The 25,363-nt window shown below is 56.6% G+C and overlaps 1 protein-coding gene across 4 annotated transcripts in view; it reads right to left on the reverse strand.

Moving 5' to 3' along the window:
* LOC135286083 (receptor-type tyrosine-protein phosphatase V-like) overlaps positions 1–25,363 on the reverse strand; it is a 36,093-nt gene that overhangs the window by 4,698 nt on the left and 6,032 nt on the right. For 2 of the 4 annotated variants that reach the window (XM_064399041.1, XM_064399040.1), the window contains 31 exons: positions 24,784–25,050; positions 22,851–23,123; positions 21,894–22,154; positions 21,151–21,423; positions 20,470–20,739; positions 19,649–19,918; positions 19,235–19,507; positions 18,743–19,015; positions 18,094–18,363; positions 17,468–17,740; positions 16,260–16,532; positions 14,610–14,882; positions 13,328–13,597; positions 12,625–12,903; positions 12,255–12,389; positions 11,951–12,155; positions 9,142–9,209; positions 8,650–8,776; positions 7,876–7,923; positions 7,376–7,469; positions 6,453–6,543; positions 5,887–5,963; positions 4,942–5,076; positions 4,306–4,428; positions 3,699–3,859; positions 3,222–3,357; positions 2,684–2,763; positions 1,918–2,005; positions 1,221–1,311; positions 500–576; positions 68–202 (listed from right to left, as the gene is read on the reverse strand). In XM_064399041.1, coding sequence (XP_064255111.1) covers positions 68–202; positions 500–576; positions 1,221–1,311; positions 1,918–2,005; positions 2,684–2,763; positions 3,222–3,357; positions 3,699–3,859; positions 4,306–4,428; positions 4,942–5,076; positions 5,887–5,963; positions 6,453–6,543; positions 7,376–7,469; positions 7,876–7,923; positions 8,650–8,776; positions 9,142–9,209; positions 11,951–12,155; positions 12,255–12,389; positions 12,625–12,903; positions 13,328–13,597; positions 14,610–14,882; positions 16,260–16,532; positions 17,468–17,740; positions 18,094–18,363; positions 18,743–19,015; positions 19,235–19,507; positions 19,649–19,918; positions 20,470–20,739; positions 21,151–21,423; positions 21,894–22,154; positions 22,851–23,123; positions 24,784–25,050 — 5,669 coding nt within the window. Of the gene's footprint in view, positions 1–67; positions 264–499; positions 577–1,220; positions 1,312–1,917; positions 2,006–2,683; positions 2,764–3,221; positions 3,358–3,698; positions 3,860–4,305; positions 4,429–4,941; positions 5,077–5,499; positions 5,558–5,886; positions 5,964–6,452; positions 6,544–7,375; positions 7,470–7,875; positions 7,924–8,649; positions 8,777–9,141; positions 9,210–11,950; positions 12,156–12,254; positions 12,390–12,624; positions 12,904–13,327; positions 13,598–14,609; positions 14,883–16,259; positions 16,533–17,467; positions 17,741–18,093; positions 18,364–18,742; positions 19,016–19,234; positions 19,508–19,648; positions 19,919–20,469; positions 20,740–21,150; positions 21,424–21,893; positions 22,155–22,850; positions 23,124–24,783; positions 25,051–25,363 lie in introns of those variants that run through there. The other 2 variants (XR_010350600.1, XR_010350601.1) reach the window with 2 other exon arrangements.

The raw sequence follows: 25,363 nt of genomic DNA on the forward strand, positions 1-25,363 counted from the left end.
CTGCTCATTCCAACTGCACTGAACAGATCCCCCCTCTGCCATGGCACAGGTGGGCACAGTGCCTTACCTCCCCCTTCTCCTGCCATGGCAGAAGTGTGAGGATTGTGTGAACATCCTGCTCCCACACCAGGGTCCAGAAGTCCTCCATGGTCACCTTGTCAGGGCCGTGGACAGCCAGGTAGTCCCTGCTGGAGCTGCAGCCCTGGGTGGGGAATGGGAATGTCACTCCCCTGCTGGAGAGGGTGCTCTGCTGGTCCAGGTGGCTGCAGGAATGGTCAGGAAGAGCAGAGAGCTCAGCAGGTCAGGAGGCAAGGAGAGAAGGGAAAGCACCAAGGCAGGCAGGTGAGGACAGCCCAGACTGGGCGGGGGAGGGAAGGGATGTCCTCAGTCCCTGCAGTCCTCTCTTCTCCACACAGCACCATGGTGACAGGGAGCAGAGCAGCAGCACAGCCAGCATGGGGACAGCACAGGGGGGTGCTGCTGCTGGGGTGGGACTCACCGGGACACGCCAGGCCTGCAGCAGCCCTGAGAGAGGGCCCTGCTCCAGCAGGGAGAACTTCACCCTGGAGCGATCGTCTGCAAAGAGAGGGGCAGCTGGAGGGATTCCAGGCACTCTTCAGCTCAGACAGGTTTTGCAGACTGACTGCCACACAAATCCAATCCTTCCTTCACCATTTCTTGGCAAAGGCACTCCCTTGTGCAGTGCTCATCCCCAGCCTGTTGGCTCCCAAAGGACAGGTGTCCATCCCTGCTCCTGTAGGGCAGGTCACTCAGGGTCTGAGCCAGTGGAGATCTGCCTCTCTCCAAGGATGGAGAGCCTGTGAGCCCTCTGGGCCTCTGTTCCAGTGTTTGAGCACCTCCATGGAAATTCACTGCTCCTTCTACTGAGCTGGATTACCCTCCCAAACCACTCCCTTGTCTCTTGTCCCTCCACACCTCTGAGAAGACTCCATGGCTTCCCTGTGCCTTCCCACAGGTAGCTGAAAACAGCAAGAAGATCTCCTCTTTTCTTCTCCAGGCTGAGCAAACCCACCTACCCCAGTCCCAAGCACCTCGTGCTCCATTCCAAACATCTTGGTAACCTTCTGGGGGAGTCACCAAAGCCTCAAAATACTTTCTTATGCTCTGGACTACTGGCCCTGTTCCAGGCTGGCTCCATGCAGGAGGACAGGGAGCAGGAAGGAAGAGGATGCAAGGATGCAAGGTGTCCCAGAACTCACAGGGCAGGATGCTGGAGGAGGGCCGTGCCTGCTGGCTGCCTGAAGATGGTGATGCAGAGCTGGCTTCTTCCTTGACAACCTCCAGGAGAGCCTGCCAGGGTGGGAGTGGAGGAGGCAGTGAGGGAAGGGTCAGGACAGGAGGAACCTCCTGAGGACACCTGGACTCGGCAGAGGGGTCATGGCAGCACAGCCTGAGCAGGAGAGCCACGAGAGCAGCTCTGCAGGGGCCTGCCAGGGCTGTGCCATGCTGTCAGGGCTGTGCATGCTGCCAGGGCTGTGCCATGCTGCCAGGGCTGTGCCATGCTGCCAGGGCTGTGCCAGGGCTGTGCCATGTTGCCAGGGCTGTGCCATGCTGTCAGGGCTGTGCCATGCTGCCAGGGCTGTGCCAGGGCTGTGCCATGCTGCCAGGGCTGTGCCATGCTGCCAGGGCTGCTGCTGTCCAGGCAGGCACCTGGGAGGGAGGGGGTGGTGGACAGACCCTGACCAGGGCAGAATGCAGGAGGGAGCTCTGTGCCTGGGCATGCAATGCTGTGGAGAGGGGACACTGCCAGGACACCCAGGGAACTGGGGCATGGGACCCACTCAGGAGGCACTCACAGGGTGTCCTGCAGCCCCAGCAGGTTCAGTCACTCCCCAGGTCCCCTCAGCACAGACAGCCATGGCAGCACTCCCTGCACCTGCCCAGGACTGCTCTCACCTCATACTCCCTCAGGAAGCCCATGTGGGACTTGGCTGCCTTCTGGGCATAGTGCTGGGCAAAGCTCTTCAGTGGGATGGGGCAGGACCTGGGGAGAGAGCCAGGGCACAGGGGTGAGGCTGAGCTCATTGAGCAGCACCAGGCTGTGTCTGCAGGACAGGCTGTGAGCAGACCTTCACCCCTCAAATGCCAGGGGTCTCCCAGACCCCCAGCCCAGCTCTGGCCCGTGACAACCTGCTGTCCCCTAGACAGAGGCAGGTCTCAGGGGTGACACAGCCCAGGGCTCATTCCCAAGAGGCAGCAAGGACAAGGACATCCTGTTCTGCATGAGGGAGGAGACAATCCAACCACAAAGCAAGTGCATGATCTCTAGATGTAGCCCCAAGACAATGAGATAGGTGGTCAAAGCCATGCCCAGCTGGACCCTGCTCCATCCTCTTGGTCTCCATTAGGAGCATGTCCCAAGGTCACCCGGCTGCCATGAGCCTCTCCAGTTTTACATGCCTCTAGGGCATGCCTGTGGGCTGGGAAGCCAGAGGCTGAGGGAAATGCCTTGCCCAGGACAGCTCTGCACACCTCTGGTGCTGGGGTACCCAGGAGACTGCACTTTGTTCTGTGCTGGGCACCCCGTGCTGCAGGAACAACCCACCCACAGCAGCAGCTGGGATGGCTGCTGGGCTTCCTGTCCTTCTGTCCTGCTGCCAAGGCTTGCTGGGAGGGGTTGTGATCAGGGTGGACAGAGTGGCAAAGCACAGCAAGGCCTTACCTCTGTGTCCCTGATAAATCCAGGAGAGGCTCCTCCAAGATCTTGTCCAGAATGCAGCTGTGCAGGAAAATGTACTGGGACTGGAAGGCAAAGGCAGACAGGAACTCAGAGCATCACACTGCAGAGACAGCACCACAGGGGGTCTGTGGTCCTCTCCTGAAGGGCAATGCTGACACCTTGTCCCAGCCCCAGGGACTGGAGATAGGAGACAGACTGGGGAGCACCACAGACCAACAAGGTGACGTGAGCTAAAAACTGCCTGCAAAGGGCCTGATCCTGTTCCTCAGTGCTCCAGGGTGTTTCTGAGCCTCCTGGGAGGTCTCAGACTCTGGATGTTGCTGTTGTGGGTCTAGCAGGGCATGAAGCAGCTGAAGACCCCCCCAGCAATTTCCACTCCAGCTGAGCTGCTGCTGTCAGCAGCAGGATGACAGTGCCAGGCTGGGGACCAGCCTGGGGGTGCTGGGGCTGGCTGGCCAGCCCTGTGAACTTCAACAGAACCAAGAGAGGGGCCAGGGGGAAGGGGGGGCAGAGATCTCACCAGTGTCTGGATCATCAGGTAGCGGTTCATCCTCAGGGCGTACACAACACCGAAGATGTCCACGGCCCTCTCCTGCTTCATCTGCTGCAGCAGCCGGTCCAGGGCAATGAAGGTGCCTGTGCGGCCCACGCCAGCACTGGCACAGCAAGGGTTAAACAAGGCCTGGCACCACAGCCCTGGCACCCTCCTGCTCCCAGAGCTGCTCCCTGGCACTGCCAGAGCACACCCGGCACTGCCCCAGCAGGGTATGGGCTGAGGAGCATCCAGGCTGCCCTGGGCTGGTGCTGACCATCTCCCCCTGCCCCACAGTCTGGGGCAGGCTGCCAGCAGAGCTGGACTCCTCAACACCAGAGCAGGAGACTCCAGAGAGCAGCTGTGTCTCCTGGGCACTGCCTTCCCTCACTCACAGTTTGTGCATCCCTCACCCCCTGCCCTCTCCCATCATCCCCCCCACCACCCCGTGGGGCAGAGCCTCACCTGCAGTGCACGAGGGTCGGCCCTGCATCCTTGGTGCTCTGGATGTGCTCCTGGACCAGCTCCCTGAAGGTCATGATGGAAGTGGTGGACTCGGGGATGCCGTGGTCGGGCCAGGCTGTGTAGTGCAGGTGGGACACGAAGCGCTCTGCCTGCAGACCCTCCTGCAGGGGAATGCTGATGGGTGTGCAGCCCCCAGGCAGCCTCACACCCCTGACAGCACCTGGGCACTTGAGGACACCTGGCTCAGCTGCAGGGAACAGCCAACATCAGGTCTGCAATGCCTGGTGGCTTCTGCTCCTCCAGGCTCCCCCATGGCCCCTGCCATGCTGTGGAGTGGGAGGGAGCACATCTGCCTTTGACTGCCAGGGAACATGGCCTGGAAACCACAGGCTGTCCTGGGGCAGGGACGTGGAAATGAGAGAGCAAGGGTGGAGAGCAGCACGACACGTGCTGGACACCCCCGTGTCACCCTCCCTGCTCCTCACGGCTTGGGTCTTCTCTGAGCCCCAGAAATGGCAGGGAAAGGTGCCACCACTGCTGAGGAGAAAGGCCAGTGCCCACCCCAAACCCCTGCCAGGTCCCCACAGCCCCTGGTGTCTGCACTCACGTGCCACAGCTTGAACTCCCGTACTGTCCATTCCTCAGAGCTGCTCTGCATCAGCAGGTGGACCTTCACCTGCCCATAGGACACCGGGGCAGCTTCTGATGGCCAGTAATGGTCACAGAGCACCTAGAGCAGGACAGGCTCCCAGTGAGGGACCAGGTGATCTGGCTCCCAGGGAGCATCTACAGACAGCAGCTGAAGGGGAGCCAGCACAGGTCTTGGGGAGCAGGCAGGGATGTTTCCCCTTCCCACTGGGAGCTTTGCACAGCTCTCCCTCACAGCCCTGGCACAGATTTGGATCTCAGCCTCCTCCAGAAAAAAGGACCTGTGTGGGTCTCATCATCCCTGGAGACTGGAGGAACAGCCCATGTGAGGTGGCTCACCCAGAGGACATGGCAATTTCAGATTCTGCAGAAATATCTGAGGGTGATGGGCATGGTCCTAGCTGAGCTCCCACCCCAAGCTGAGGCTGAGCTGCACAGATCAGCCTCTCTACCCCCAAACTGTCAGAGAATCTGTATGGGCTGTGCTCATCCTGGAGCCATACCAGAGCAGGGGTTTTGTGGAGGACATAGAGCCAGCCCTGGGCTCAGCTCCCACCTCCAGGTCAGGGCTGGGCTGGGGCTGGCACCAACCTACCCGCCCGTTCTCCATGCACACTGTCAGCATGATGATATTGCAGACATTCTGCTCCCACACCAGCCTCCAGAAATCCTCTATGGTTTTCTTTAGGGGCCCCTGGGTGGCAATGAACTCCTGCTGGGATGTGTAGCCCTGAGCAAGAGGCAGACAAGAGTGAGATGAGTTAGCAGGTTGCCAAGGCAGGTGGGTCCTGCCCCAGGACCAGTCAGTGCCTGGTCTGTTTTTGTGGTAGAAGGAGAAATTCCTGTTGCCCTTAGCCCACATGGGCACAGTTCCCAGGCAGCTGATCTCAGCAGCAGCTGATCTCACAGGAAGCATGAACTGCCCAGCTACACTTTCTACATATTTGGAATAAAGTGACCCACACCATTTCCCTCCAAGCAGTTCCTCATTCAGTCTAACCAGAGAAATACAGATCTGGGCTGTCCCTGTGCTTCCCCTTCCCTGCTGAGGGCAGAGTGAGCATGCAAGGTCTCAGGGGATTTCTTTGCCCTTGGACACACACATGCCCCAGATCCACACAGGCCCCTGCATGCAGCGTGCCCTGCCTGTTACCTGGGAGCACCTCACACAGGGGGGATGAAGGCACAGCTCCAGGGTTGTTCAAATGCAGCTGCACAGACCAGAAGGGAAAAGAGCAGGCAGAGAGACAGGGCAGTAAGCTGGGAGGTGATGGAAGAGGATAGACAGTCCACGAGAAGAAAGCAGAGAGACCTCCCACACTCACAGCATTTGCCATCTCACAGGCCCCATCAATGCCTGCTACAGAGCAACCACAGCTCTCCACCTTCCCCCCAGCTCCTCACTGGCCTGTGCCAGCTGTGCCCAGCTGTTCACCAGCACATCTCACACCCACCAGCCCTCACAGAAGGGAACACCTTGCCTCAACCCAGGCAGAGCTTCTGTGACAGAGCCCTGTGGGGCAGGCAGGTAGGCACTCACAGGCATGAAGTTGGCATTGATGTAGTCTGAGTGTGGATCCTCCCCCAGCTGGCTCAGCTTGACCCGAGAGTGATCATCTGCAAGAGAGCACACACAGGTGAGCCCCAAGGGGCCCTTCAGCAGGCCATGGGACCTGGGAACCCAGGGGGAGAAGCCCCAGCATCTCCAGCAGGGAGGCTCTGTGCTCTGCCAGGCACCTTCTCCCCAGAGAGGTGAGCACTGCCTGCCAGCTGGGCTAGCAGGGGACTGGCAAACAGAGCTGGGGCCAAGAGGCCCACCAGGGAAGCTCATGGACCCCCTCTGGTCTCCTGCTGGGACCCATCCTGAGCTGGCTCACCCAGCACAGCAGGAGCTGGGCAGGATGGGGGCTCAGCCCTGCCTCAACCTTTAAGCCTTGAGTCTCCAGCAGGAAAATGGAAACTGAGCCCATTGCAAGAGTCCTCCTGCTCCCAGGAAAGGAGGCAGGCACTGACCCTGGCAGGGATGCAAGGTGAGCCTGTCCTTGAACACTGCCCTGTGAGCTCCCAGCCTGGAGGCTGGGGGAGAAGGGAGGAGACAGCACTTACAGGGCAGCACATGGGGGTATCTGTTCTTGGAGACATTTGCTGGCAGCTCAGCCTCCACCTTCGACTGCTCCTTCCCAACTTCCTTCAGCTCCTGTAGGACAGGGGAAAAGATAAGCACAAACACTCCTCTGGAGAGCTCTGGTCAGCTCAGCTCCCTGCTCATGGCCAGTGGCTCTGTCAGGAGGGTAAAGAGGATTTCCCTCACACAGAGAGCTGCTCCACTCCTCCCTCACATGGCCTGTGCACTCTGAGCCATGGTGGCTTTTCCCACTGCTTTTTCCAACAGCATTGCTCAAATTTAAAAGAAAAGCCCAAGAACAACTACTGGGGGGAAAAGCCTTGGAAATCTACCACAAAGCTCAGAGGATTTTCTGCTGAGCAAACAGAAATATCTTGTGCTGCATCTGCTTCTGCCCCTGTCCTCACTCAAGAAGCCATAAAAGGGTGATCTGGGAAGGGTTTGAAATTGCTGATGGGAATGTGAAGATGCTGCAGCAGAACAGTCCAGAGGCTGCAAATGTTGGCAGTGGGAGCCAGGGAAGGCAGCCTGAGGTGAACTCACAGCCTGACCCTGAGGTCTGAGAGTGCTCCTCAGCCTTCCCTCTAGCTGCAGGCTCTTTTCTACCACTGTCAGGGTGGTTCTCATTGCCACCCCTCTCCCCTTCACCTCCAGTCAGGCCTGGGGCACTCTGCTCTGTGCTGGTTCACCTCATGCCACATGTGCTTTGAGCAGAACTTGAACAAAACAGGTTTTGAGCAAAGGAACTGTGTGCCACTTGGTCCATGCAATCTTTGGCCTCCAAGGCTGCTCCTCAGGCTGGCTGGGTGCTAGAGATGGAGAGGTGCACTCCACACTGGCAGCCAACAGCATGAGCCACCGAGTGCAGAGACCAGGTGTCATCTCTAGGAGGGTCTCATCTCACCTCAAACTCCTGGAAGAAAGCCTGGTTAGCATTTGCTGTCTTCATCTCATAGTACTGCCTGAAGCTCTGCAGGGGAACTGGCCGGTGGACGTTTCTGCAGGAAATGAAGTCCAGAGGAAAACTTGCCTTAGCTCCTGGGAGGCCTGGCCAGCCTGCCAGGTGCCACTGGGACAGCCCTGCTGGGAGATCTGGATGCACACAGGGAGGGTTTCCAGCCACCTCACTGCCCAGGGAAGGTCCAGCAGTTTAAATACTGGGAGGGATTTCAAGGGGATGAGAATTTTCTCCTGCTGCAGAAACTCACAGAGGAGGTGTGGACAATGCATTGACTTGGAACGGAGCTGGGCAATAAATACTGAACTTGGGAAAGGCTGATTTATAAAATAACTGAGGGGAGGAGACAGCTGGACTTTTCCTGAGTCAAAGCATGAAAAAGGAAGTAGGTAAAGGACAGTGGGAGCTGCAGTGGGGCCATACAGAGGGCAGACTCCAGCACTCACCTCAGGCTGTAGGTCACCATCTCCTGGGGTGGGCTGCTCTTCTTCGTTCTAGAATCAAAGCACAGGGTTAGAGAATAATGTGTTCTGACTCTGTGATTTAGAAGGCTGAATAATTGCTTTATTAAGCTATTCTAAATTACACTAATACTATACTAAATAACTAAATATTAAAGAGATATACTAAAGAATATTACACTAAAGAAATACTAAAGAAAAACCTGTGACTGTCTCCAGACAGTCATGATACACATAGATTTAATTAGTCAAGGAATTAAAACAACCTTCACTAGTGTCTAATTAACAAATCACTTTGAGTAAATAATCTCTACAACACATTCCACATGTGCAAAACAACAAAAACAGTAAATAAAGATAAGAATTGTTTCCTCTTCTTCTTTGAGCTTCTCACTACCTTTCCCAGAGAGAAAACCTTAAACACTTGTGCCTGCTGCTCTCTGTGAAGGGAGCTGTGGCTGCACACAGGAGCTGTTACTTTTGCCTGCAGTGCAGAGATCGATGCCATGAGGTACTGTGTGCCACTGGCAGGCACACTGCCTTGCACACCTGTAGGGTTTTGGGACTTAACTGCACGTGGGCAGCTCCTCCCTCCCCTCTGCCTTTGGCTTCTGAGCTTGCCAGGCACAATTCCACTAACCCACGTGCTAGTTTGTCCAAGTCTCTTTTTGCACCCTCTCCCTGCTCTCCTCCAGGCTTGGCACTGAAGGTTGGCTAACTCAGCCTGCACTCAACAGGTAAGATATGGCTCAAGCTCACCTCTTTGCCTTGAGCTGTTTCCAGTAAACCAAAGCAAAAACAGCTGCAATTGTCAGAAGAAATCCCACAACGATCCCAGCAATTATTGGCATTGAGAGTGGAGCTGTGTCTGCACTGGATCCAGCAGCTGGAATTGAAAGGAGAGAGTGTAGAGAGAAGAATCAGTAAAGAAGTTTTTTATGACGAGGGTGGGGAGGCCCTGGCACAGTGGGCCCAGAGCAGCTGTGGCTGCCCCATCCCTGGAAGTGTCCAAGGCCAGGCTGGACAGGGCTTGAAGCAACCAGGGACAGTGGAACATGTCCCTGCCCATGGCAGGGAGTGGAACTATATGAGCTTTAAGGCCCCTTCCAACCCAAACCATTTTATAATTCTATTATATATGGCTGCATTTATTCTATTTATTATATTTACTGTAGCCTACGAGCTCCCTCTGGCTGCTCATTACCTCTGACCTACACAGCCAGGTAGGGAAGATGCTGTTCTCCAGCTTACCTGAGAACGTGGTGAATGTCACAGCAGGGGCTACTGGGTCATATTTGGTGAAGGCAGCAATGCTGAACCTAAAGGCAAAGCAGAGTCTTGAGTCAGGACAGCCTGAGCTGAGCACAGCACCCAGAACCCAGCACCCAGCAGGCAGGACCCAGGGGAACAGAACTGCTGCCTGGAAAAAGCTGGTTTGCCGTTATGGATTTAGGGGATGTGTGAAAATGGTCTTCCCTCCCTTTTCTGCCTCCTGGACAAGTTTGTTGCACATGGGAAAGCATGAGAAATTGTTCAGAAAGCACAAATGGGAAGCAGCTCCCTCCAAAGGGTTATCTGCAGAGAATGGCAGTGTCTGGTCTCTTATAAGACTCAAAAAATTAAAACCACATAGTTCATGTCAGCTGGTTAGCAGGGTTGACAGGAAGGAGCTGAGCCCTGTTTGACATTTCAGCTGGAAGGGCCAGACCTGCCCAGACCCTTCCTTGCACACACACACGAGTGGCTGGTGCATCCTCTTCCCTGTGCAGATCTGGCCCTCATCCCCTCCTGGCAGCAGGCACACCAATGCCCACAGCTCTCTGACTTTCCTTCTGAGCAGGTGACCTGGAAGGGCCCTTCTTGTGCCCTAAATGCAAGCCAAAGCTTTTAAAGGTAGCACTGGATTTTAGCAGCCAAGGGTTTGTTGACTGAGTGGGTCCCCACACCCAGCTGCCAGGGCACAGACCTCCTGTGAAAAGTGAGCCTGCAGATGCCAAGGCATGAAAGATGAGGGCTTGTGGATAAATAACTCACTGAAAGACAGGAAACAAGAACAGAAAGTCTGAGTGGGAATGAGCTGTCAGCTTTTCACCACCCTAATAATCATTAATTCAGCAGCACAGTCTACTGTGGATATTTAGGTTGGATATTTAGGCTGAGTGTTCTATGTACTGAGGATATTTAGGCTGGATATTTAAGATATTTAGGTCAGATATTTAAGGATATTTAGGTCAAGTGCTGTTTGTACTGAGAACATTTATGTTTTTAGGGCAGCCAAACTGAGAGAAAGTCGTGGTATAAAAGTAAGAAAGCTGTGGTGTAAAAGACCTTCTAGTCCTGAATAACTGGACAGTTCAGTACATGTTACTGACTCACGGGACTGAATCACGGCAGGTGGACTAATGACAGGGCTGGTGTCCCTGAATAAGCTGCTCCCCATGGGAGCTCCCTGCTGGAGTGAGAAGTCCAAGTGGTGGGGCAGGTTCAGAGCCTGTGCCTGGCTCCTCAGTGCCTGGGGTGACTGTGCTGCTGCTGAAGCCCCTCGAGGCTGCTGGCAGCCCTCAGTCCAAGATCTCTGCCCTGCTGCTCCCTCTCCATCCCAGCTGACCCCTCTGTCCCTGCCCAGCTGAGGCTGAGGGGTGAAGTCCTGCCTGAGGGTGAGGCACGAGGAATACACAACAGACAGATGTGATGGGTGATTAGTCTCTAGGCTTCTGAAACCTCCTGAGATCCCCAGCCAGCCCAGGGACCTGGGATGGACACAGGATGGGGGTGCAGTGTCAGCCATTCTCCTGCCAGGCAGGATTACACAGCACACCAGAACTGCTCTCTGCTCTCCATGACCCCAGTCTGGCTGGAATTTCCCAGGCAATGGCTCTCTGGAAACTCCCCTTTTTTTTTTCCCCTGGAAAAAACAGCCATTTCCCACCCTCTGGGTGTTATCACCAATCTGGGCCAGTGCTGCCCTAACCAGCAGCTTAAGAGCCCCTGTTTGGCACAGGTGTGAATATAAAACAACTCAGAAAAGTTACGTTTTCCATGTCTGCACACAGGAACAGTAGTGAGAAAAGGGAGGGAGGGAGGGAGGGAGGGAGGGAGGGAGGAAGGAAGGCAGGAAGGAAGGCAGGAAGGCAGGAAGGCAGGAAGGCAGGAAGGAAGGAAGGAAGGAAGGAAGGAAGGAAGGAAGGAAGGAAGGAAGGAAGGGCCAGCAGGTCCAACCCCAACACACGCTCACTACAAAATGTACAGGCAGATTTAATTGTCCCTTTATTCCCAGTGGAAAGGGAAGCTCTCTCATGCACACACTCTCCCACAGACTCTCATTCTCTCTGCCTAATGCTCTCAATGGCTTTATCACCATCAGCCATCCTTTCTGCCAGTTTCTTTAAAGTAAAATGAGATAACCTTCCAGACTCTGGAGGATAGAGAAATGCCTATGGATCAGGTCCTCATTTGATGGAACTGTGAGCTGCTAAATTAACAGGACTGATTAAAGATACCATTCCTTGTTAGCAGTGGAAAAGCTGGTTTTCCGTCAGCACTTTTAAAGGTACCCTACAAGAAAATATGTCCCTCCATGTTCCTGGATCCTCTTCACTGTCAAGTAAGATTCTGAACTTATGGCTGTTGGAATCCATGTGTGTGTCTCATGGGGAACTCAGACCTCAGCCTGAGTGTTTGCTAACCCCAGCCTCTGGACCTCCCACTGAGTAGGCACCACTGGAACTGTTTCCAAATCAGTTTCACTTTTGCACTGTCCGCATATGGTCCTACAAATTACAGCATCTGTGTTAGCTCCTATCCTGGGGCTGGACATCTGCTCAGCTCCTGAGACAACACACACAGCCCCTGGCAGCCTCAGCTTTCCCTCTCCCTGCCCACTACGCTGCCAAATATTCCCTGCATGCCAGCCCTGCCTTCCTGGTGGAGAACCCTTGGGGATTTGGGGGTGTGAGGGTGAGGTGACATCCAGGGAGCTGGTGGCATCCTTGCAGGGACACGTGCAGTCCTTTTTCTCCTCCAGCCCCTTCCCCTCAGGAGGGACGCTGCCATCTCTCACCTGTACTGCTCGTTGGCTTTCAGCTTCCCGTTGCAGGTGGCCCTGGACTGGCCACACTCCTCTGTCCCCACTGGCACCCTCCAGGTGTCGGGGGAGCTCCTCTGGTGGAAGGGGTTGGGAATGAGCACTGCCAGGTAGGAGTCCTCTGTCCCGTAGTAGTGGTCGTACCATGTGCTGGACATGATCTCCTGGGTGGGCCTCAGCACTGCAGGGGAAGGTGACAGTGACAGTCCCAAAGCGATGCCCAGGGGTCCTGCTGCCCTCCAGGGAGCCAGCACGGAGTGGGACATGCAGGGACACTTACGTGACTCGTTGGTGGTAGCAATGACTCCATAGTACTCGATCTGCCCGTTCTCCTCACTGAACAGCTCGGGTGAGATGATGACCGTGGAGCTGGCCTCCACTGGGAACACGTCTGCACGCAGGGGCGGGGGCAGGGCTGCAACAGCAACCAGCAGGCACAGAGCCTCAGTGTGTCCCTGCTCCCAGACCCCCCTGCTCAGCCTGGGACTGGTGCCAGCAGCACAGCCACAGCCCCGACCCACTGCAGGGCAGTGCAGCCCTGACCCACTGCCCCCGTGGGGCTCTCAGGCACCCCAAAGAGCCCCCAGCTCTGAGCAGCAGCACAGGGTGATGTCTCCTGGGGTGTTTCCCTGTGGAAAGAGGGGACTCACGCTCCACTGCTGTGCTGCAGAGCAGAGTCACAGCCTGGCTCCTCAGTGTGTTCATGCCCACGGTGCTCACAAGGATTTGGTAGGAGGAGTTGGGCTCCAGCCCCTCCAGACTGGCCTCGCTTGAAGGGATGCTCATGGTAAGCCTGGAGGTGGGGGGACCTTCAGAAAGTCTCTCTGTCACCACCTCATAAGCCTCCACATCTCCAGGAGAGCTCGTCCAGTTCAAGTAAAGGCTCCTTGACTCTGGTAGGCACTGCACATCCTTCACTGGATTTGGCTCTGCAAAGGAGACAGGGCAGGCTCTGGGCTCACTGGATCAGAGAAATCCCAACCTCTGCCTCTGTCAGCTTCTGCTCCCCAGGCCAGTGAGATGAGCAGAGCTGGACAGCTGCAGCCTGGGAGCCTGCTGTGCCATGGGCCACAGGGCAGTGGGAATGGGCAGGGCCTGAGCTCACATCTGACACGAGACATCACCCACTGGATGCTGCAAAGCCTGCTCTGCTTCACAGGCAGCCAGGAGATCTCTGTGGTGGGGCTAGCTTAGGGAGCCAATGGCTACCAGAGGGTCACCTCACTGGCTTTCCCTATCTCCCACCACAAAACCTCCCCTTCCCATGCCTCTGTTGACTCTCCAGACTCGAGGCCACCCAGGTGTTCCTCCCTCTTCCAGCCTGCCCTGCTCCCCATGGCAGCGTGTACCCACCCACGGGCACTGCCAAGGGCTTGGTGCTGCTCCAGTAGGGCCCAGCCACGCAGCTCAAGGACACTGAGTAGTTCCTGCCTGGGATCAGCCCCTGGAGGAGGTGCTGGACTTGTCCTCTGCCCAGGGAGTGCCTCCAGGGCAGCGAGCTGTTCCGGGGGTCCCGCAGCCACAGCTGGCACTCGTCCTGCTGGCCAGAGATGCTGCCCCAGGAGATCAGCATGGTGTTGTTCCCTTCAGCCACTGCCGAGAGATTCTGGGGTACTGAGGGGGCTGCAACAAAAACCACACCAGGAGGAGTTACTGGTATGCATCTGCTCTCTTCTATTCTACAGAGACACAAGGAGGAGGTGGGTGACACAAGGAGACCCCCCATGTTCAGTGACAACATTCCTGCAGCTGCTGTTTGCCAGAAATGACCTTTAAATGGCAGCTGAAGGACATACAGAATGAGGAGTGTGAGGAGATGGATTCTTCCTCCTGCTAATTAGCAAGTTTCATTAGAAACCTGCCCGAAGGGCTCTGCACATGACTCCCTGCACCCTGCCAGGGGATGGCTGAGCGTGGGAGCAGGGACTGCTGGATTCCCCAAGCAAAGTGTGGGGACTGTGGGGACGAGCACATGAAAAGGCTTATTGTGCTTATCTGCATTTCCACATTCCATAAAAAGAAAAAAAAAAGCCCATCCTCCCCTTATACCCCATGCCAGCAATTCTCTGAGTGCCTGGAAAAAATGCAGCAGGAATGGTGGGGTGTCCCCCCCAGCTGTGAGGCCTCATGGTCCCCCAGGCTGTGGGTGTCATCTACCAGAGCAGCACTGCTGCCATGGGATCCTGTGCTCTTGTTCAGCCACACGTGCCTGGAGGAGCCAGACTTCAACCAGTGGGGCCATGGGCTGGAGGCTGCCTCCTGGAACAGCACTGGTGGCTGCCAGGCCCTGCCCCAGGCAGCAGGACTGCCCTGCCCCACTCTCCCATCCACCAGGGCTTGCCCAGCCCGTGATCCCACTGCTACACTGGCACCTCCCACCCCATCTCATCCCATCCCTGGAAATATCCAACGTCAGCTTAGACAGGGCTCTGAGCAACCTGATCTAGTTGAAGATGTCCCTGCCACTAACAGGGGACTTGGTCTTTAAAGGTCCTTCCATTTCCAACCCAAACCATTCTCTGACCCTACAGCTCCCTGGCTGAGTCTCTGCCCTCCCCACTGCAGGTGCTGAGCCCACCCAGATGGGAAGGCTGAGCCTCGTGCAGGATGCAGAATCTCCAGCTCTGACACTCACTTGTCCAGTCACTGATGTTCCCTGCCGAGGCTGCATAGGGCCCTGCCACGGACACCACTTCCAGCAGGTATTTGTGTCCTGGAGCCAGGCCAGAAAAGGTGAATTTGCTGGTGCCTTTCCCAACAGAAACGTTGGCTGCCACAATGCCAGAGCCCCAGTGATAGAGGAGGAGCCTGTAGCTGTCTTGTCCTTGGGGCTCAGCTCTCCAGGATGCACTCAGCCTGTTGGGGTAGCCCTGGTTTGTCATGTACACGTTACGGGGTGCCAAGGGGTCTGCCAAGACAGCACAGGACACACGTCAGCAAAGGGACCCTGGACACTGCCTGGGTCTCCTGTAGTGCCACCAGAATGGGTGCACCACACTTACTTCTCTAAGAAAATTAACTATGTATTTTACAGTCTAGATAAATAACTTTTAACAAGATTTAGGATAATTTATATTAAACAGCACTTAAACTTAGAATGAATAAACTTTAATAATAAAGAATAATAGACTTAATTTTAATAGAATAGTAAAGTGATAAAATGTAGCTTAAGAGTACTTAAATATAGTGAAACTACTTAATATTATTAACACTCAACTTATTAAAGGTTATTATTTTTAAATGTTTTAACTTATTTTATATTATTAACATAAGAGGTATTAAAATCTAGATAAAATAAATAAAACATATATATATTAGAAGATCTTTTAGATGGACAGCGCCCTTAGCCTCCACTGTGTGGCTCCACCCCCCAGCCCAGAGGCAGCTCAAAGCTTCTGCAAATTTCTCTGTGCTTATCTGAGCAGGGACAGCCCTGTCCCCTGGGGAGGGGTGAGGAGGGAACACGCAGCCAGCCAGGGGACAGGGGAAGGTGAACACCCTGCTGCTGCTCCCTCCTGCCCAGCTCTCCCCTGAAGCCTGGCCCTGGAGCTCCAGCTGCCCTCACCCAGGCTGGTGGGGCTGATGAGAGAGGGCAGAGCTCTGCTCACTGCCATTGCCTGGGGTCTGCTGTGAAGGTCAGCAGGGCCATGTTCTTGGCCATGAGCTTTCCTGACTGCCCAGCAAGGCACACACCTGCTGGAACCCTGATGCTGAGAATTTCAGACTGTCTGTGCTGACAGGCACTGACCCCCAAGAGAACACTGCATTGACCTGAGGCCGTGGAGAAGCTTCCAAAACTGATTGATAGCACTGGGATTGTGGGTGTGGAGTTGGTTAGAAGTGTGTAATATCACAGGGTGGAAAACTTAAGAGTTTGGGGTTTTATAATATAGAAATAAATATGAAGAAAGATGGAGGTTTTAGGGTGGAGTCAGGTTGTTCTTCCTTTTTCCTTCTTCTCCATGGGTTTGGATGGTATTTTGTGATTGGACAGAAAAGTCCACATTGTGGGCTTCATGGGATCAGTTATTGGGTTAAAAGGCAAAATAATTTCTTAATTGGATAGTTTAGCCTTAAAAGACCTTGTAACAAGAGATAGTTAGCCATTTTGTGCCTTGCTAAGGACTGCAGAACTCACAGTTTTGAGGCTGTAACACTGTAAGAAACAATAAACACCTGAGTCCGAACGTGAACTATCCTCTCAAGTGCCTTCAATCCTGACCCCGACAGAGGCAGAAAAAACAAGCAGAGAAGCCACACACATCCCCTCACAAAAGGTACTCACAAGTCCAGTTGCTGACATTCCCTGCAGGTGCCCTGAAGGAGCCAGCCACAGATGCCACCTCCAGCAGGTATTTGCTCCCTGGGGCCAGCCCCGTGAAGGTGAAGTTGTGGGTGTCTCTCCCAAGCGAGGCTGTGGCCACCACGGTGCCCAGAGGGGCACGGTACAGGGTCAGGGTGTACCCATCCCTGCCCCCAGCTGCAGCCCCCCAGGCCACGCTCAGCCTGTCGGGGTGCCCCGTGCTCAGCAGGCGCACGGCGGCCGGGGGCAGTGGGCCTGGGGAGGAAACACAGGTCACTGCCAGCAGCCACACCTGGCTCAGCACAAGGAGAAGCTCCACATCTGTGCCAAGCCTGTGCTGCAGGAGCTGGGGCAGCAGCAGGCCTGGGGAGCCACCACAGCTTGTGTTAGGGACAGGACACTGAGCAGCAGGACACAGACACCTGACGGCCATCGTGCAGCAGGACAGGTGCTCCCCGAGGGAGGACCCCTCTGACAAATGTCTCCCCATTCTCACTTTTCTCCATCTCACCTCACCTTTAGTGATGCTCACCCTTACTGATCCCTCACATGCCAAGCCCTCCTCATCCAGGTCACGCTCATTCCCTCAGCCCAGAGGGAACAGCTGCACCCTGCCATGAGCACAGGTGTGCTCCCACACCCAGCTGCTGGGCAGGTAAGCACTGGCACAGCCTCTGCTCTCTGACCAGCCCTAGGATCTCTCTGGGTGGGGAGAAGTGCTGGATTAGCCCATCTCCAGAGCAAAGACCTGTTCTCCTGGGAGGACTGTGGAATGGTTTCTTGTACTACACTGGTTCATTTCATGAACCTTTGTGGTAAGCTGGTTTCTCCCTGTGGGAAAGGACGCAGTGAGCCTCCTGTACACAGGTACAGTACAGGTGCCCTGTACACATCTGTGCTTCTGTACACAGGGAGATGGGTCAGCACAGGCAGGGAATGTCCAGCACAGGCACATCTAGGCAGCCCTGTTTTATCAGCATGTCCTTGTGCAAGCCTACAGCTGAACATGCCAGTGCCATGCAGCCAGCAGTGTGCCCCTGCACTAACTGCTGAGTGTCACACCTGTGCAGAGGTGTGTGCACATCTCCAAAGCCACCAGGTTCCCCGTGAACCTCCCAACTCTCCCCAGGACAGCCCAGTGGTGTGACATTTCCCACCCCTCTGCAGAGGACACTGCTTCAGGTACTTACGTGTCCAGCCACTGATTTTGGGCGCTGCTGCCTGGTACTGCCCAGCTGTGGCAGTGGCTTCCAGGGAGTACTCGTGTCCTGGGGCCAGCCCCGTGAAGGTGAAGTTGTGGGTGTCTCTCCCAAGCGAGGCTGTGGCCGCCACGGTGCCCAGAGGGGCACGGAACAGGGTCAGGGTGTACCCATCCCTGCCCCCAGCTGCAGCCCCCCAGGCCACGCTCAGCCTGTCGGGGTGCCCTGTGCTCAGCAGGCGCACGGCGGCCGGGGGCAGCGGGCCTGGGGAGGAAACACAGGTCACTGCCAGCAGCCACACCTGGCTCAGCACAAGGAGAAGCTCCACATCTGTGCCAAGCCTGTGCTGCAGGAGCTGGGGCAGCAGCAGGGTGCCACAGGCTGGCTCTGACTCTGTGGCAGCTGTTTCCTGCCTGGCTGCTGGCTGAGACTGTGGATGGCTGTGGGTGGCTACCACAGTGTGGCACAGACTCCTCATGCTGCATCCAGCAGAGAACAAGCTCTGGGTACTTGCATGGGTGGCAGAGGTAAGCATGACAGCTGCACCAGTATGGTCCCTGACTGAACTGGGAAGGGGAGATCTGATGAAAACACTGCAAGGAGAACATCATACTCACGTGTGCAGTGGGTGAGGTTGGGGGTGCTGGCATGGAAGGGCCCAGCTGTGGCACTCACTGCCACACTGTAGCGGGTGCCAGGGCTCAGGCTCCTCAGGATGTGACTCCTGGCATGCCCAGGCAGCAGCGTGTGCCCCACGGGAGTGGCAGACACTGTGTCATGGGCATCCACCACGAAGCCTTCTGCCCCTCGGCCCAGCACTGCCCAGGACACCACCAGTGCTGAGCCCGAGGGGCTGCTCAGGGTGAGGTTCACAGGGGCCAAGGGATCTGCAAAGCAACAGGGAGACAGTTAGCCCTCCTGCTCAGTGCTGAGAGCTGGCTGCTGTGCCCAGGGTTCCTCTAGGCAGGCTGGACCAGAGACCCTCTGGAGAGAAGCCTGGGCACAAAGGGCCAGGCAGGGCACATGGCTTTGAGCGGATCATCCCTGGGGTCTGCAGCTGGTTGTGGCAGGGGAGATAACCAGAGCCTCTGGGGTGGATGGGCTCTGTGCCCAGGATGGAGTGAGGGCAGTGAGAAGAAAGGTGGGACCATCACACAGAAGCTGTGGGCATGGCTTGGGATGGGGAAGGTGGCAGTGGGGGCTCGGGAAGGATCAGGTGGAGGCTCACAGTGGGACACTGGGCCCAACCCAGCCAGTCAGACTCACATGTCCATTGGGTGACGTTGATGGAAGAGGCTTCTAATGAGCCTTTCACAGCAGTGACCTGCACAGCAAACTTGCTGCCTGCTTCCAGGTGAGTCCAGGTGATGTTCAGAGCATCTGGACTCAAGGTCTGGACCTGAATCCTGCTCTGGGTGCTGAGGCTATACAGAGTAACATGGTAGTGGTCCCTCCTGCCAGGGGGCTCATTCCAGGATGTGTAAAGCTCTGAGGAGCTACCTGGGTTGGTAAGGCGCAGGTTTGTTGGTGCAGCAGGAACTGTGAGGAAAAACAAGACACACGAGTCAGAGAGGAAAAGATCCACTTCTGAACATGCAGCCATCTTCGTACACGGAGACTGTGAGAAGCAGGATGTGACCACAGGCCAGCTCCACCAGGAACCAGGCCAGAGTGCCCTCCTCCTGCCCTCCTCTCCTCTCATTTCATCTCCCCAGGGGCCAACACTGATCGCATCACGCGTGGGTGTCAGATGCTGACCTGTGCAGCCGGTGATGTTCTCGGGGAGGGAGCGGTAGGGCCCAGCCACTGCCCAGATCCTAACAAGATAGCATGTTCCTGGTTCCAGCTGTGGCACAGTGACATTGGTGCTGTCCTTCCCTGCTTCCAGGTTCCTTGGCTGTGCAGAAGAGCCCTCCTGGAGCACGCTGAGCAGGTATCCATCCCTGTGCCCAGGAGCAGCCTCCCAGTGCACAGCCAGAGCCCGGGCCATGCTGACGGGGCTGGCAGACAGGGAACGAGGAGGCAGCGGGACTGCGGGAGAGAAACAGTGTCACTGGGGCACACCTGGGCTGGGCAGAACTGACTCTAGCTTGGGAATGAAGCTGGGAGCTGGAGGACTCTGGGCATCCACACAGTGCCCGAGGCTGTGGGAGCAGGGGAGCTGTGTTCTACCAGTGTAGCCGACGGCAGTCTGAGAGGAGATGCGATGAGGCCCAGCCTGGGAAATGATCTCCACGCGGTACCGGGAGCCTGGCACCAGCCCCTCCAGGTCCAGCTGGGTCACCCCACGGGGCACAGACACATTCCTGATGATGGACAGGGACTCAGCCACTGAGAGCTGCACCAAGTGATCTCTGCCACCTCCGGACTCCACCCAGCTCACGTGCAGCTCCTGGGGGTCCCGGCCAGGCTGCACACTCACGTTAGCCAGGGACAGTGGATCTGGAGGGAAGCAGAGCATGGACACCCATGAGGTGGTGGAGGAACCACCTGGAGAAGCCAGGGCACAGCCTGCACCTCTGCACAGGGCTGAAAGAGAAGTGGGAGCACCTGAACACTGTTTCTGTTCTCCTGGGGGACATGCAAGCTGCCTGTGCATGTCCCCAGGGTGCTGCTGGCAGGCAGGTGCTGAGAGCACCCAGCTCCCAGTGGGCTGCTCTGCTCCACAGAGAGGGAGCAGCAAGCCCATACAGGTCTCTGTGCTTCCTTTCTTACATCCCTCTCCCACCAGCCCCTGGCTGGTTTTGAGATCACCAGTGGTATAGGCAAAAGGTTCAACGTGACTGGGGAAAACCTAAGCTGGGGAAAAGGATCTTTTGGGGCCCAGCACACAGCACTTAAGCTAGGACACGTGCTCTGTCTGCCAGGACAGGGAGCATGCAGGTCTCACTGGAGCCCTCCCTCCACCCAGACACGTTTGTGTCACTGCTAGCCTTGCAGGCAGTGCCAGGATGTCCCATCCCTGCAAGAGACTGGGAATACATCTGACTCACATGTCCACTCAGTGGCAAAGTGTGACGAGGATCTGTAGGGGCCAGCGAGGACAGTCACCTTCAGGAAGTACTGAGTGCCAGGGGACAGCCCCAGGAATGTGAAGTTGTGTGTGTTTGGCCCCACTGAGGTGTTCCTGTGTGCTGCATGGCTCTTGCTGTAGAGCTGGAGATGGAACTGGTCCACATCACCAGCAGCCCTGTCCCAGAAGGCCGAGAGCCCCATTGGGCGCCGGGTGTTGGTCAGCGTCACGCCGGATGGAGCCAGGGGGTCTGAGAGAGAAGAGACAGCCAGGCAGTGAGAGGAGGCTCTGCTGTGCTGTGGGGCTGTCCTGGGCACCCTCCCCTGTCTGTGCCTGCTGGGGTTAGCTCAGGGGTGAGCACAGCAAACCCAGAGCAGCCAGAGCTCCTGCCCCACAGCAGACAGAGGAGTGGGTCTCCACCTTCCCCTGGGTGACATTTGGGAATGTTTTCTCTTCAGTGATGGATTCCTCCTGCACTGCAGACCCTTCTACTTCCAGCATGGCTGAATGTGGCTCCAGCTGACTGCCCATTCTGTCTCTCCATGCACCCCTGTCTCTGATTCCCCACCTCCCCACACATGGGCCACTCTGACTCTGAGCGTTCTACTCTCACAGGGTGGTTGTGACCTGCAGCAGGGTGAGGCAGGACTGCCACACTCACATGTCCAGTCAGTGGCTGATCTCACAGGGGATCTGTAAGGCCCAGCCATAGCAGCCATCTCCAGCGTGTACTGCCGCCCAGGGACCAGGTTCTCCAAGGTGACATTGGTCCAGTCACTCCCCACAGTCACATTCCTGACCTTCTCCTTGGACTTGGTTTCCCAGAGGGTCCCTGTGTAGCCAGTGTTGCCAGAGGAAACTGCTCTCCAGGAGGCTTGCAGAGAGGTGCTGCGGCCCCCATTGCTGAGGGTCAGCTGCTCTGGGGGCAAAGGATCTAGAAAAGGAAAGGTCCAGAATCACCTGGCAGAAGTGCAGCTCCAAATGTGCTGGGGCAGGAGTCCCTTCCCTGGGAAAACCTGAATCCAGGTGTCTTGACCACTGCCACCCCTGCTGACACCCACACACCAGTCCAGCAGGGACTGGGCCAGTACAGCTCAAACCGGCAGAGAAAAAATTGGTGCTGGAGGAGGTGGTGGGTGGTGGAGGGGATGGCTGAAGGCAGTGACAGCCTGAGCAGTGCCACAGGAGGGTGGCTGAGGAAAAGGGCACTGGGCTCAGCTGCCCTTTGTGCCTGGTGTCTGGGAAACAGCAGGGTCAGACACATCCAGCAGCACCTCTGCCTCCTGCTGAGCCTTTTGCCCAGTTACTGGATTAAGCTGTAGAAGATGTGTGCTGTCAGTGCCCTGAGGTGTGACATCAGGGGAAGGGCAGGATCCAGGGGGAACCCGGGGCTGTGGCACTCACGTGTCCAGTTGGAGATGCAGCGGGGTGAGGACGTGTAGGGACCAGCCACAGTGCTGACCTCAAAGGTGTACAGGGTCCCAGGGTGGAGGCCCTCGTAGGTGAAGCTCGTGACACCCCTGGGCAAGGAGCTGTTCTTCACAGGGTGCTCTGCAAGGCTGAGGACCAGCAGATAGCCCTCCCCTGTGGCCTCCTCCCAGCTGGCCAGCAGGCTGTGGGGGCTACCCTGGCTGGACAGGCTCACGCCAGATGGTGCTTGTGGTTCTGCAAGGGACAAGGACAGCGTGACACGGGGCAGTGCATCAGGCAGGAAGATTGCTTTCACAAGATATTTTCTGCTTTTCAAATTGCTCTAGGTGACCCTAGAGCAGGGAGGGTTGGACTAGATGATCTCCAGAGGTCCCTTCCAACCCTAACAGTTCTGTGATTCTGTGACACTGCAGTTGTCTCCACCCCACACAGGGGCAGAAGGGGCTGCAGGGAGAGCTCTTAGTGCCCCCAGCACCACGGGTTGGGTGGGTACCTCCCCACACTGTGTACTGTTCCAGCCATCCCTTCCCAGAGTGGCAGCTCTGTGACAGCACCAAGTGTGGCTCCACAGGTCACCCAGGAGAGACTGAGCACATGGAGATGCCCCTGGGGGGCTGGTGGTGCTTCCCTGCCCACCCATCCAGCTGTGGTGAGGGGAAGGCAGGAAGCTGCCTGCAACCTGCCAGAGTCCAGAAGGCACAGAGCAGGATCTGGTCTTGATCTGTGCCTGACACTTGCTGGCACAAGCCTGCCCAGGACCTCTGAGCCCACCCTCACCAGGAACTGCAGGGAGGCAGAATTTCCTGCTCTGATCCACAACCTGCTCTTGAGGCCAGTGTCCCAGGTGGCCTGTCCCTGTGCCTGCCTCACCCCCAGCCCCCTCCAGGCAGCAGGAGCAGCCCCAAGGCCACACATGGGCTTTCTGCTCACCTGTCCAGGCTGCTGTGCTCTGTGCTGATGCCCTGTAGGGCCCTGCCACCACCACCACCTGCACAGAGTACTGCTGGCCAGGGCTCAGCCCGTGGAAGGTGACGTGATCGTTGTCCCCACCAACGGAGATGTTCCTCGTTGGAGCACTGTCCTCTCCCTCCCGCAGTGTCACCAGGTAGAAGTCCCTCTGTCCCCCTGGGACACTCCAGCGAGCCTGTAAGGAGTTCTGCTCCTCTGCACTGCTCAGGGTCACATTGTCGGGACTCAAGGGGTCTGGAAGGGAACAGGATTGTGTGAGTCAGGGTTATGGGGTACTCTGTACCTCTGCCTCTCCTGAGCCTCATGCCTGCAGGGTTACGTCCAGCCCTAGACATCCTTTTGGAGCGAGCCATCTCTACTCCCCAGCACAAGCATTCCTGGACTAACAGAGTCCAGACAAAGCTGGCAGCCTTGCTGAGAAATTCCTAAAAGTCTCCTTCCACTCCATTCACATCCCACCATGAGCTTACTGATATTCCCAGGAACTGGCCTGGACCAAACTCCTGGCCAGACGCCCCTGGCTCGTGCATCTGGCATGGGGGAATTTTGTTCAGTGGAGCAGGTCAGAGCTGCAGACAGCAACGGCAGGGATCAGCCTCACTCCAGAGCAGAAAGAAACCAGCTGGAGCTCTGGAGGCCTTCCAAAATCCCATCTGCAGGGAGCAGGGAGCAGGCTCCAGCTTCCCGGGCTGGCAGGTGGAGCAGGAAGGAGCTGGAGATTTGACACCTGGTGGTGTATACACATGACCAGTGGTTTGGCCAGTGCCAGGACAAGTCACTGGCCACAGCAGCTCTGAGTCTGCACCTCCATCATTTGAGGACCAATGCTACCTTGGTGGTCAGTGTGAATCTGCTCTGCCCCCTTCATTTCCCTCCTGGTTTTTCTGGAAACATCTGGGAGAGCAAGTTCAGGACTGGAACTTTTTACTGGGCTTTGGACATGGTGTCACCAGCAAAGTCCCCCTCGTTCAGGGTGCTCATCAACCTGAGGCCAGAGCAGGGTGCAATAGTGGGTTCTGGAGGGCTGCCCTCACTGTTTTGACCTGCCAGAGGATCCTGGATTCCTTGGCTGTATTTGCACAGCACCCATCATGTTGGGAACATCCACCAGGATGAGGTGATCAGGTGCTACCAAAACATATCCTTGACAACAATCAAAGAGCACCGAAAATCCATTTCATAGAACCACAGAACTGTGGAATGGTTTGAATTGAAAAGAACCCTAAAGCTCATTCATTCCCATCCCCTGCCATGGGCAGGGCCACCTTCTACTATCCAGCCCTCCAGCCCTGTCCAACCTGGCCTTGGACACCCCCAGAGAAGGGGAAGCCAAAGTTTCTCTGGGCACCCTGTGCCAGCACCTCAGCACCCTCACAGGGAGGAATTTCTTCTTAACATCTGATCTAAATCTTTCCTATTTTAGTTTAAAACCATTCACCCCTTGTCCTATCAATCTCTGCCCATGTAAAAAGTCTTTCTTGTTCTTGCATAAGCTCCTCCCTGAGGCCTCCAGTTCAAACCAGTTCAGCTGCTGCCCCCTTGCCCCATTTTTTCTGGTGTCCTTGTACAGCCCTGAGGCACATGAGAGCCAAGCCCCAGCAGCACTGAACACCACTGGGATCTGCTGCCCTTCCATCCTCCTTCTAGGGGAGAGCCCACAGGCTGCTCCCACTGCATCCCAGGGAGAAGCAGGCCAGCACAGGGGATCCTGCTGAAGGATTCACTGGCCCCACTATAGCAGTGCCCCAGAGCTGGGTCCTGGAGCAGCTTTTGGCCAGGTCCAAGCAAAATCACCCTGTGCACCCAAGGAGGCTGCATTTTGGCAGAAGACCTTTGGATTCAGAGGCTGGACCAGAGGCAGGGAGGAAGCTGAGGGCACCAAGGTGATACTCACATGTCCAGGCAGTGGCATTGGGTCCCACGGCCGTGTAGGGCCCAGCTGTGGCACTGAGCCCCAGCCAGTAGTGAGTGCCAGGGTGGAGATGCTGGAAGGTGTAGCTGCTGAGGCCCCTCCTGGCTGACAGGGTCGTGCTGACCTTCTGGGTGAGGAGGTTGCGGAGCTCCAGGTGGAGCCAGGCAGCCCCTGCAGCACCTGCCCAGGAGGCAACGAGGCTGGTGCTGGAACCTGGGCTGAGCCTCAGCTGGGTGGGGATGGAGGGAGCTGAGGGGAAGAGCAGGACACAGAAGGTTCAGCACTGGGGTTGGTGGTCCCTGGAGCCTCCTCTCTCCCCAGGAGCCCCCACAGCTGCTCTCTATGGCATGGCAGCTGAAGGTCTGGTAGGGTTTTACTGAGGGATGTCTCTCCCGTGCCCCCTCCCACACGGGTTGGAGGGCCCTTGAGGTCCCTCCACATTGTCATGTTCTTTCAGGCTGCAGGGCAGAGGGGTGGCAGACTGGATACTGCAGCACTCCTGCAGCTCTCAGCAGCCAAGAGCTCCAGGATCCCCAGACTGCCCCTCTCTGCTGGGAACAGA

The sequence above is a fragment of the Passer domesticus genome, chromosome 25 (assembly GCF_036417665.1).
Source record: "Passer domesticus isolate bPasDom1 chromosome 25, bPasDom1.hap1, whole genome shotgun sequence".
NCBI classification, from domain to species: domain Eukaryota; kingdom Metazoa; phylum Chordata; class Aves; order Passeriformes; family Passeridae; genus Passer; species Passer domesticus.